Source organism: Borostomias antarcticus (genome assembly GCF_949987555.1).
Source record: "Borostomias antarcticus genome assembly, chromosome: 1".
NCBI classification, from domain to species: domain Eukaryota; kingdom Metazoa; phylum Chordata; class Actinopteri; order Stomiiformes; family Stomiidae; genus Borostomias; species Borostomias antarcticus.
Window position 1 is genome coordinate 19,945,339 of NC_140234.1, and position 12,892 is coordinate 19,958,230.

Here is a 12,892-nt window from a genome sequence, read left to right on the forward strand (position 1 = left end):
AGGGAGCTTTCAATGAGGCTAATCTTTCATCTAGTGGTGGAAAAAAACTTCAGCTAAATCGAATGAAGTGTGATTGTAATGTTTGATGGTTTGTATGATTAACACCAAAACCTTTGGATATAACAGTACACCAGCAAAGACAGAGGACACAATGGATAAAAAACCACTTTAATTTCTCCACACAAGGACAACAGGACAAGTTAATCTGCAACAATATGGGAATCACTGTACACAAGGAAACTATTCTCTTTAATATTACAGCTATATTTTACATTATACAAGTCCATTTTCATAGACTGATTCATATAAATAATGAGCTAATGTTTTCCCTTTGGGGTGTTGGAAGATTTTCAGCTACCCTGGTCAAATGCTCAGGACTAAATGCACAGTAAAATGTTGAGTGAAGGGTTGGCAACCTGTGATTATGTCCAATGAGGAGTCCAGTTTATATTCAAATGAAAATGAATGGTGACAATGATTTCAATGGTGACATGGGACCTGGTTGCAAAGGCCTCATGAGGCTCTCAAATTAGGGATCAGTGGCATCCACTGAATGGAATGTGGACGCTATCTAGAACAGGAATCCAGTACCTCGACTTAAAAAAACACTTTTCATTGACCACAACTATAAATATGCAACTCACAATTGTAAAACTGCAATTTGTTTAATAGCAGTTCAGTTTACTACAGAATCACAGCCCCTTTGATGTGTCTTTTGTAATGGACACGTTCCTAATCAGGATGAACAATCCAGCATGGTGCGATTTGTCAGATGGTAATTAACGCTGCACTAGACACGCTCAGTTTCAACTTAACAGCATAGAATAACTTATTTTAAGAACTACTCAGAAGTACAATTGAATGGACTGATCTCCTATGTTTGACAGCCATGAAGGGTAATCTAGGACATGAGAAGGTTGGAGGGGTAAGTGGTATGGGGGTGTGAAGACTCACAGCCTCTGTAGTTTACATCAACACAATTCAGAAACAGAATCAAAGCTTTCCAGTGTTTTCCTTTTATCATACACCTATGATTTTTTGTGTATACTTTGTTCTTGTCTTCAAAATAATAAAACATGTTCATCTATCCTTCTCATTAAAGATTCACTCATTCTTACTCTTTTGGCAGCTTACAACGCAACGTCCCATAATGACAGCGTCTTAATTCACTTCTCTTTAACTAATTTCTCTAAGTGAACTGAAGCCAGTTGTGTGCGTGTATCTGGTTACAGTACTGTGCGTGTGTGCATGTGTATGAGAGAGGGTGTATTGTGTGCATGTCCATGTACGATATTTGCGCACGTGTGTGTGTGTGCTGGTATGAGATACATGCAGGACCAGTCCTTAGGGCTGAGCTGGTTTGAGGGCTAACTCAAATGTCAGGGTTTTGTGATGTGAACTTCACTAGCGTTTCCATTGGTGGTGGTTGTGGTGATGATGTACTGCGTGGGGGCTTGCTGATTGGTTGACTCCAGGTGTTCTGTGTGTCCCTGGGCAGTGTTCTGGTTCTGTTTGGCCTCCAGATCGGTCTGGCCTTCCGAGATCACGTAGTGGGTCTGCACAGGGTAAACACACACGCACACACACACACACACACGCACACACACACACACACACGCACACACACAGGGCCAGACATCAATTCTCTTTTCAGATACAAAGTCCCTGTTTCTGTAGCGTGGAGACTTGTCTTGTTAGTGAGACCTCCTACATGACGACAAATAAACTTGAACAGGGTAGAAAACACGGTGGTTTTTCCTCACTCACCGCCTTCACCTGGCCGCTGTTGACGCCAGTGCCGGGAGCGCTGGCCTCTGCTATCACGTACTGGGTGTGCGGGAGCGCCATCATCTGGATGTCCGAGGCTGGGAGAGGAGGACGAGGAGGGGTTTTTACTGAGTTTATATTAGGCAATACTGCCGGCCGCTGCTCTTATTGGTGACACTGGTTGCTCTTGTTAATGAACTGCCCCCCTCGCCCGGAGAGGAAGAACATATAAACCCAGGAAGGGGGCGGGACTTACGGTAGCCCCGGTAGTTCCAGTTCCCAGGGATGTAGGCGTGCTGCACCGACCCCTGCTGCTGAGTGGAAGGAGACTGGAGGGTGTGGCTCTGGGCTAGGGTCACCGGGGTCAGCTGGCCGGGGCTCAGCTCTTGGGATGCCTGCTGGGAGGCGGGGCTTAGAGGCTGACCTATCACCTGGGGGGGAAAGGATGGAATACATGAATTGATGGACTCTATTGCTGTCATGTACTGTAAATACTGTTTTAAAAATGTAAATGCAAGGGAGAGAGAGAAAGAGAGGAGAGAGACAGAGAGAGAGGGAGAGAGGAGAGAAAGGGAGAGAGAGAGAGAGGGAGAGAGGAGAGAGAGGGAGAGAAAGAGGGAGAGAGGAGAGAGAGTGTACCTGGTTGGCCCCCTGTCCTGCGCCTGTTGGCTCAGTCACCTGGATGTGCTGCACTTGGATGGAGTGCTGGCTGTAGCCGTGAGGGTCGTGCAGCTGGCTCACATCCACCGTGGAATGCTGGGAATGAGGGGAGGCCTGTGGGACGCAGACACAGAGAAAGCGCACACTCAGTATTTTACACATCATCCTATCAAGAGCAAAAGCATTAGTATGACGACTAGGCGCAAATCTTCTCAGATAAATTTTTTTTATTTTTATAACAACAAACAAACAAACAATACAGTGGTCTAATCAACAGATGCCTGTGAGGCAGGGGCTGTGCCGACGAAGAGAAAGAGACAAACAGGGCGTCCGGTTTGGAGTACTGGGCTGGACCCTGGGTCTTACCGGCGCCACCTGGACCACCTGGAGCTGGATGTGCTGTGGCTGGGCCAGCCCCCCCCCCGCCTGGGACACCGGTATGTACTGGATCCTCTGGTAGTCCCCTTGGGCCGTGCGGTAGTCTGTGGTCAGCGTCTGGGACAGCTCCGTCATCGCCTGGGTCAGCAGGTCGGTCGTCTGCGACGGAGACAGAAATACCCGGTCTATTTATTTATTTATTTGTTACAGCACAGATAGACGAACTGAAGATTTCTCCCATTTGGCGATGGTAAATACGCTAGGCAGTCAATAGTGTAGTTAAGACTGATTGATTTGGACATGTTACTTTCTGTGGCATTAGAACGATTGCCGTGTGTTTTGTCACAGGGTGCTGTATGTACTAGTATGGTACTAGTATGCTTGTTAGCGCTCTTCCTACCACAACAGCCTCTGTTGTGGTCCCGTCCGCGCTGATGACGGCAGGGGCGCTACTGATGACGGCCGTGGTTAGAGGGGCCTGGATGGCGTTGGCTAGCTGGGTGTACTCTGGGTGCTTCTTACGAATGTGCTGAACCATCTTAGTCTGTGAACACACACGCACACACACACACACACACACACACACACACACACACACAGACGCGCGCCCCCGCATCACACACAGCAAGGTTAGGGTCCCTAGATAAAAATCAACTGATAATGTTGTGGCCACGTCAGCCAAGTTGGGTACTCGCCTTGCTACTGTACTGCTTGGCGCAGTGCGGGCAGCAGACCGGCGCCGTGGCGATGGTGCCCGTCAGCTGGGTGTGCGTGCTCAGCATGGGGTCAGGCTCCCCGGGGCCGGCCGGGCGCAGTTTGCGGATGCTGGGGGGCAACTCTGCCCCTGGGTGGTTCTTCAGGATGTGGGCTTTCCTCTTACTTGCACTCTTGTACACCTGGGAGGGGAAGGATGTGTCATGGATGACAGTACCGTTCCGCCGGGCTTACGCATGTGAGCGCCATGTCGGTTTGTGCGTCGTTAGGCTTTGCACTCTCGTGCTGAATGGCATGTTAACGGCGTGATGTGGACGCAGACCTTGTCACAGTACTGGCAGAAGTAGTCCCTGTTAGGCTTGATGATGGGCAAGGTGAGCTCAGGCACATCGTCTATGCGCATGTCTGGGTGGCGCTTGGACAGATGGTTTACCTGGACACAGAAAGATCAAAGGTCAGCGAAAGAAAATCACAGACAGACAGAGAGAGAGAGTGACACACACACACACACACACACACACACACACACACACATAGGCAGAGACACACACACACACACACACACACACAGGCAGACACACACACACACACACACAGGCAGACACACACACACACACACACAGGTTAATTGAGAGAGGGTCGAGACTCACCAGCATTCCTCGTCGCCGGAATCCCATCATGCAGACTCTGCATTTGAACATGAAGCTCTCAAAGTCGGTGGTGGGAACCTTCAGCTTCAGGGCCTTGGACCGGTGGACCCGGTCCGCCTTCTTGGCCTCTCTCTCAGGGTTGTGCATGCGCTGCATGTGCTCCCGCAGCTTATCCTTCCTCTGAGAGGAGAGAGAGTAAAAGACTTTACACACACACACACGCGCGCGTGCATACACACACGCGCGCACACACACGCACGCGCGCACACGCACACACGTCTCTTTAGAGCTACTTCTTAAGACCCCCCCGGGACGACGAGTGACAGTTTACAGGGATCCTCCTACTCAACTCGGAACTTCTCTAAACTTGGAATGTAGTTCTGCCTATTCCCCGCCGTCGCCCTCTGACCTTGAACTGCTTGCCGCACGTGGAGCAGAGGAAGTCCTTGCGGTCCGAGTGGCGCAGCATGTGCAGCCGCAGCTTGTCCGGCCGGCAGAATGCCTTGTCGCACTCTGGACACTGGAAGATCTTCTCTGAGTGGAAACAGCGGACGTGCTTCTTCACCTGTAGGAAGGACCAGCACACCGCTCAGTCGCAAAGACTATCAACCGTCCGTCGAACCAGAACACCGGCTTAGCCGGACGGAGCAACGCGCCAGAGAGGGGGGCGGCGGGCCTGTCTGACCTGAATGAAGTCTGTGAAGCTCTTCTTGCAGGAGGGGCAGGTGAAGCAGCTGTCCACGGCGTGGACCCCCACGTGGTCCTTGAGCAGTTCGAGCCTGTCGAAGGTGTCGGTGCAGAAGAGGCAGGAGTAGGTGCGGTGCTCCGAGTGCAGCAGCAGGTGGTCCTCGAAGGCCGCGTCGCTGCGGAAGCTCTTGCTGCACACGTGGCAGGTGAAGGCGTAGGAGTCGCGGGCGTGGACGCGCAGGTGCTGGTCCAGCTTCTCCTTGTCGCGGAAGGCCTTGCCGCAGTGGGTGCACTTGAAGGGGCGGAAGGTCTTCCTGATGAAGAGGTGCTGCAGGGCAGCGTTCTGTCGGGAGGGGGGGGGGGGGGGGGGAGAGTTAACAACCGCCCCACCGGTCGGCTACTGATGACACAAGAGCACAGGCAGCATTCCACTGGGACGGGGAGAGGCTGAAAAACAGATGCGATGGAGGATGGAGGAGGAGGCGTAACCCTCTGATGTCACAGGAACATTTACACCATGAAAAATGACCCCGAGAAGCCTTTTTAACGGTTTGATACTCTGCTACCCTCCAGGCCCCTACCTGAATGTCCATCTTTAAGGCAAGCACGTATTGAGAGAGAGAGACACACGGTTGTAAAACAAGGCTCTAAGTCCTAGATGACACACGGATAACCCCCTTTGATAATAGAAAACATTTCAGCCCCCCCCCCCCCCATTTATGTCCCCTGATATCCCTCCTGCCCCGCCCCCCCAGTTTGACAACCACTGGTATTAATGAACTACGGGAAGCTCCTCCCACTCGCTGGCCTTACCCGTATCCTCTTGGCGCGGCGCATGTCCTGGGCTGTGAGATGGGGGTCCGCCTGGCTGCTAGGGGACGGGTCCTCCTTCACCGACACCACCGGGGGGTCCATGGTGGAGGGCTGTGGGTCTGTGTCTGGGACCGGATCCCCAGCAGGGGGCGCCAGCTGGCCCTCCACGTCATACTCCAGGCCCTCGGCCTCCAGCTCCACCACCTTCAGCCCGTTCTGGGCTCCGTCCGCTCTCTGCTCCAACGGCGACTTCCCGACCAACGCCAGCCCCAGCATCTCCTACAATCAGGGGGAATCCAAATGACAGTGAGCAGCGTGGGCACAGAGTCGGACCAAAACACACAGTACAGGCTAGAACTAGACAGCAACAAAGCACTGTGTACTCTACCGGTGTCTTGTCTCCAGTAGTGTCGATTGGAGGGTCCAGGCGTATGAATTTGGGTGGACGGCCCGGTCTTCTTCCAGTGCCGAATCTCTTCCTGCCTCTCCCGCGACCCCGCCCCCTGGGTTTGGTGACATAGTCCAGCTTGTCATCGTGCATGTTGAGATGCTGCTGAAGCTGTTCTGAGCTCACGAAGCGCCGGTTGCACTCGTAACAAGGCCAGTTCTTCTCCTGCTCCCGCAACACTGAGACGCGAGACGAGAAGAGGGGGGGGGGGGGGGGGGGGGATTAATGCCAAACATTAACGAGGCACAGTCATGCTTGTTTCAGTTGATATTATTTGGATTGAATGCTTAAATTATGTGTATGGCTTTTAAAAATCACAGACAGTGTAGCCCTTTCCTATATATGGGAAATACCATGGCAACAGTGCAGCATAACTTCAAAGGGCAAACACGTTCAGTGACATCACCCTCTGAAGTCGTGATGTCGTCCTTTGATGTTTTTCAGCGATTTTGCAGCGGTATTTCATATATATAGGTAACGGCTACACTGACGGTGATTTTAAAAAGGCCTACACAGAATTTAAGCATTTCATCCAAATAAAATCAACTGAAACAAGCGTGACTGTGCCCCTTTAATTCTGTCCTGAAAACAACAAGGATTTAATGAAGTGCACCTAATGTTTGAGTAGCAGAGAACAACAGAAGACGAGTCTCACCTTTCCTCTCCTCCTCCGTCACATCATGAACCTTTTGATTGACAAACTCTGCATATGATGCAGCATACCAAACCTGTGGAAGCAAAGAGAACCCATAACGACACAGCCTCTGACATCGTACAATTATAGTTGCATGTATTTAACGCTACTATTTGTCAAACCATGTTTTCATTTCAAACTATGCATGCCAGCCGTGTGCCTACTTTGAGCTCTTGTTTGGGCTGGATGTTCTTGATGGTGGTGTAGAAGACCTCAGAGCCGTACTGATAGGCCACCAGATTCTGCTCCAGGTGGTTCTGGGCGGGCCTCACAAACATCAACCAATTACAGTTGTCCTCATTGGACAGGTCCACCCACACGTCCTCTGCCTTTTCCCCATCTTTGTCTGCGTCCAGCATGCACAGCTGAGAAACCGAAAAAGAAGGATAAGACACCAAGGACAGGGTAGGACACCCCGAGTTACTGTGACTTGATAACGAGAACGTCAGTGAGCGAGTGTGTATGAGTATCGTGAACACAAAAGGGGAAGGGACTTGCTTTGAGGTGTATGTAGTGGTCCTGTAGTTCATTCTGTCGCACTAGGGGCCCCTCTACAGGTCCGAACTGTGTGCGCTTGGGGATGCGTCTCTTGGAGAAGACTCCTCCCAGGAAGCGGTCGATGTAGAGGACCAGAGGGAGGCTGGCGCGTGCCTTGGACACCACCGGCCTGTTGGGGATGGGATGGATGGGGCCGTGCTTCTGACACACAGAGGGGTTGGCGTTGTTACACTCCTCACACCCTGAGTGTCATGAGAAAGAGAGATTCAAGATCAACAAATGGAACATTTTCCCCCATGCTGCACCCATAAAAAAGACACGCATTCACATACAGTATACAAATATACATGTGTTATTAGTACATAAAGTGCCATAGTGCATCCATACAAACAAGGAAATTCAAATACAATATGCAATGCAAATAGGCCTACAATGTGAAGATAATCCTATAAAGACAATAAATATCCTCGTCTCCCCTGGTCTTGTCATCATCATATGACGCCAGAGAGAGATAAAGTGAGAGGAGACAGAAAACACCAGGAACAGCTATTAATAATAATAATTAAGTTGTAGGACCCGAAAGGGGGGGGGGGGGGGCTTTATTCGGCCACACAATGACACATTGCACACACATAGTGAGAGGCGACATGGCACACAACACACACATGTAATTTTCAGGTGTCGCTGGTGGAAATTGTTCAGTGCATTTATCCCATCCCTCCTGGGGCAGCCATCGTTCATGGCGCCAGGGGACCAATTCCAAATGCTCTTTGGGAGGAAACCCTTGCAAACACCGGGAGAACATGCAAACCTGCTATTACAGCCATTTCGGCACACTCCAGAAGCTGGGATTGAACCAGGGACTTTGCAATCCCCAGCCGGCCGCTCTACCTCCCGAGCTACGTGCCGCCCCATAAATATTAAAGGAGAGAAAGGCCCAGTGGAAAGATAAGGGCATGAGGGCTGTGAACCAGATGGTTATTCACACTCAGGGGAATGGACAGAGAAGGAAAAAGTCAAGGTGTTAATTGACATATAGACACAATAAGGCTGACTTTCAACATTGGCCAATCACTACAAGCCAGGCACAGAGATCAATCAAGCTGGAACGAGTCACTCACAAAGGTTGTGAGGGGTGAAAGACTGTGGCCGACGAGGCTCCCAGTCATCGATGTCAGAGTCGTCTTCATCATCTTCCTCGTCAGAATCCTCCGTGGAGTCAGTGGCCCCCAGGGGGCTGGAGGGGGGGTCTCCTATGTCAGCCATGTGGGGAAGGGAGTTTGACATCGACATGTGCCCCTGTGACGAGAGGATGATACTGTCAACATCCTGCCAAGAGGCCATGAGGGGAGATGCTGTGCAGCACTAGCCTGGTACGAACATCCCGTTCTCGCGAGCTCACATTCTGTTTCACTAATGCAGAACGGTCTGGCCTTCGCCTCCTCGAGAGCGATTATCCCAAAATCCAGACCATACCGGGCCAATCAGGGACTGCGTTTTAACTGCTGTTCCGTACCACAGTGGAAAGCAGCCCCTGATTGGTTCGTGTCCCTGCCGCTCGCTAAACATGGCGGCTCCCAAAGCAACGAGTGGTAACGTTAACGTTAGAAGAATAAACGCAGCTATAAGTGCAGTTATTGCAGAAATAGACTTAATCACAACACTTAAACAAGAACAAGAGTATGCACTAGCGGTGTTTCTCGGTGGAAAAGACGTTTTTGCTGTTCTTCCGACTGGATTTGGCAAAGGTTTGCTGAACGCTGATTGGCTGAAGGTGTTTGTCTGTCAAGGCAAGTACCCCCGCCCACGTAATCGCTCTCTATGGGGCGAAGGCCAGACCGATATTGCGGAGCGAAGCAGTGAGCTCGCTAGATCGGGATGGTCATACCAGGCTAGTGCAGCACCCGAGAACTTGAGGAACCGGCCTACAGTGTGCCTTGTCTTGCTTCATGGCACCTTCCTCACCTGTGCGACGGGTTCCAGGAGGGCTTGAGGAGCCTCGGCCACATTGCTGAGGACATGCAGATTGGCAGCATTCATGTTCTGTCCACTGGGCAGTAAAACCGTCACCTGAAACAATTGAACAGAATGGAAGATTTACATTTGTTCAGGTTGTTGATTAACGCTAGATAATGTAGTACCAATCCCTGGGAACAGCATGCTGAAATACAGCTTGCCTGTTGTGTAGTGCCATCTTGCTGAATGTAGGCCACTTGGGGCTGGTCTGCAAACACAGCCTGAATGCAAGGGGGTCAATACAAAAAGAATGAGGTCAAATGAGTGGAATGCAACTACCAGACATATTGGATGGGAAAAGCAGCTATTTAAAAAGACACAATTAACAGTGTGATGAAGTGTTTGTTTCAGTGTCACCCAATTTATCCATGTTCCTTGTCTCTTACCTGTGAGCCATCTGCAGGGTGGATGTAGACTAGCGTGTGCTCAGCAGACTCCACTGAGGTGTAGGAGTTCCCATCAGCAGTATAAACCACCTGTTGCTGCCCTCGATCATGCTGCTCCTCACTGTACACTATCTGGGCTACAGTGCCACCTTCAAAATGCACCTGCAAAACACACACACACACACAAAATTGGTCATGATCCATTTAAACACAGATTAATTACACAATGTTGGCATGTACTGATTACTGAACTATTTTACCCAGCTCAAGACAGTATGGACACCATATTATCATTCATTTAAAGCCATCAGGTAGCTTGACTTATAGGCTACATACCTGAGTGGTATTATCTGATCCATTGTTGGATGAGTGACTCCACACAGGGGATGATTCTTCCTTGGTTTCCATGGCAGCACTGTCAAGCCCTTTCAACAGAGCCTGTCACCTCCTCCTCTTCACCTAATCACACACCACTCCCTGCTCTGAGGTCCTGGGTGAGCAAGAGATGGGAGGCGAGACAAAAGGAATGACAATCGTCCAAATAACATTTGTGTTTGAATTATGCTTTTCTCTAAGCAGCATCATTCTGTTTGAGTTACAGACATTGACATAAAAAAGATCTAGCCTAGCTAAATGTTCCACCAATAATCAAGAGAGGCTTCATTCTGCAGATTTAATGACAACAGCTAGCATTCTGCCCCTAGCTAGCTAGCAAACTAATTCATTGGGGACATTTCGATTTGGTCCTCCTGACCACAATACGGTATGAAGGGGTGTCTATTAAATGATGATGATGATGATGGAGATAAGGAGCGTCTGGTCGTAGAACTCGCTTGCTAACTTGAGATGTTTGGTAGCTAGCTAGTTAGCTAACTATATGCTAGCGCGTAACGTTAGCACAATTCAGTGGACGACATATGTCACTCATGGTGTGGACTGTCGTAGCTACAGATGACAATGAACAAAATGTTGACTGAATATCAGGCTGAACAATCGCTATCTAGCTTGCACCCCATGAAGTCAAAATAAACCCGCATGGGCATTCTGTGTAAGAACGGCCCCACTAACCCCTCAATGGGGGGATGAGAGAAACGCGGCCGAAATTCTGCCCATGAGCGCGCGAGGAAAATGGTGTCAATATTGCAATACCGAGCCTCGACAAAGGGCAGAAAGAAACATTTTGTACTTTTCATGGCAGGAATACATGCCGTTCATGACATTAATATTACATATCCCCCCCCTGTTTTGACCCCTCAGGTTGTCAGTTCCAACCGGACCATACCACAAAAATCAACGCTGCAGAAACCCGGGCATTTATTGCACCGCAACACCCGCATTATCAAATTTAACTCAGAAGTAGGACCGACCTTGGACAAATGCATTACAAGCCAGGCACATAGCGTAAGTATGACTGAGTTATCCGCGCAAAGCTGTCTTTTAATTCACAAGAACCCAAATATTTAAGATAGACCCACCCGTCCCCTATCTAGTTGAGCCCAGCCTTCAGTCTACTGTAGAACAAGGAAGGAGAGGCTCCATTTTGGGTGGGACTAAACAACAACAACCATATTCGAAGAGACCATAAGAAAAACGGGATATGTCCATTGATAGAAATGCGTCATCCAGTCTCAAATTTTTAATTGATACTTACAGAAAGATATTCTGGAAATTGATCTTTGGGAGCCATGTAGAAATTATTCCGAGTTTGAATAAATTTAATGAGAACGTCCAAGTTTGTTCTTACCTCAGAATGGTAGCTGCAGAGATGGCTGCATTGCATATATTACCATATTCTTCCTAGCAACTCACCAGGGGCTGTATTGCGATTGGTGGAATTTTACTAAATGGCAAACTAAGAATATAAAATATTTTCAGTAAAACCCTTTTTATATCCTTAGAGGATAACCATATGGATATTAAACTACTTTGTAAATTCACGTAATATATGGTCTCAAGCACAATTCTGTGTCCATTTCTGTTTTTATTATCTCAGGGCCGTCACACAGGGATCAACGGATTTATTTCACCGAGTGCTTTCGACCAATGAGAAATAAATAACGGATCAGAGCCATCCAATAATTGTTTTTTGATTCTTTTAGTCGTTTAAACCAAGAGTCATGGCCTCTTGGTTAAAATCTTAGAACTGTAGGCTATCATATAGTTATGTAATAGAATAATTGGATGCACAAAGTGTAAGACTAGTCTATCTAAGAATTATGAAGACTAGTCTATCAAGGAAATACATATTCATGACACCTGACCTATTTCCTACGCAAAATAAATTCATATTTTGATGCAAATTGGCAAACATCAGATCATGTATATATGCCAAACATCAGATCATGTATATATGCATACCCTTCATCGTCAGTGGGATGGACAGTAGGCACTTGCTGTTTAGTAACTCCTTCCTTCTTCATTTCAGCGTGTTACAGTCATGATCTCTCATTTAAGAAATAACAATATAACTAATGTAAGGAATTCCTCTGAGGCTATGTATGCCCCCTTAAGACAAGTGTGTGTGTGTGTGTGTGTGTGTGTGTGTGTGTGTGTGTGTGTGTGTGTGTGTGTGTGTGTGTGTGTGTGTGTGTGCGTGCGTGCGTGTGCGCGCATGTGTGTGTGATAGGCATTCTAATGGTTTAAACTATAATTCGTGATTAAACTCCCTGGAACTCTGGAGTAGGAATGTTCTTGACCCATGCCACATCCTGATCATTACGCTACTTATGCTAAAATCTTTGCTATTAGTGCTGGTATTATTAATTTCCCTATATGCTGTCTGTCTACAGAGAGACTAAACCCAGCCTGTATAACTACTCATCTGTCTACAGAGAGAGTAAAACCATCCAGTATTAACTACTAGAGGTCGACCGATTCATTGGTTTTGCCAATTAATTGGTGCCGGATAGGACGTTTTTAGAACTATCGTTATCGGTTGAACTGGGCTCTGATAGTGGCGATTTTAACAAAATGTCCTGGGTATAGGCCTACAGTAGCCTACTCTTGGGTGTGAGGAAGACATTCTTAGAAATTCTCCTCAGTTAAACAATCTTTCATAGAGGAAATTAATAGTGAATGAAATATGTTATGCACTGTTGGACATGTAGGCCTAACAGGTGACAGAGGGCAGGTGTGTGCAGGTAGTAGAGGCTTAAAACGCCTGAGGCAAGAAACAGGTAGG

General features: G+C 48.6%; 1 protein-coding gene across 1 annotated transcript; it reads right to left on the reverse strand.

Moving 5' to 3' along the window:
- Positions 1-85: 85 nt before the first annotated feature.
- Positions 86-10,138, reverse strand: prdm10 (PR domain containing 10). The gene is made up of 21 exons (XM_084448644.1): positions 10,048-10,138; positions 9,712-9,873; positions 9,487-9,546; positions 9,275-9,379; positions 8,431-8,608; positions 7,310-7,551; positions 6,976-7,176; positions 6,773-6,845; positions 6,058-6,296; positions 5,670-5,948; positions 4,855-5,199; positions 4,579-4,734; positions 4,170-4,349; positions 3,842-3,952; positions 3,501-3,701; positions 3,206-3,349; positions 2,794-2,964; positions 2,407-2,541; positions 2,024-2,198; positions 1,768-1,865; positions 86-1,556 (listed from the first exon to the last, which is right to left on the reverse strand). Exons 1-21 carry the CDS (start codon positions 10,117-10,119, stop codon positions 1,380-1,382), a joined length of 3,504 nt encoding a protein of 1,167 aa, XP_084304770.1. The 5' UTR covers positions 10,120-10,138; the 3' UTR covers positions 86-1,379.
- Between the last annotated feature and the right edge of the window lie 2,754 nt (positions 10,139-12,892).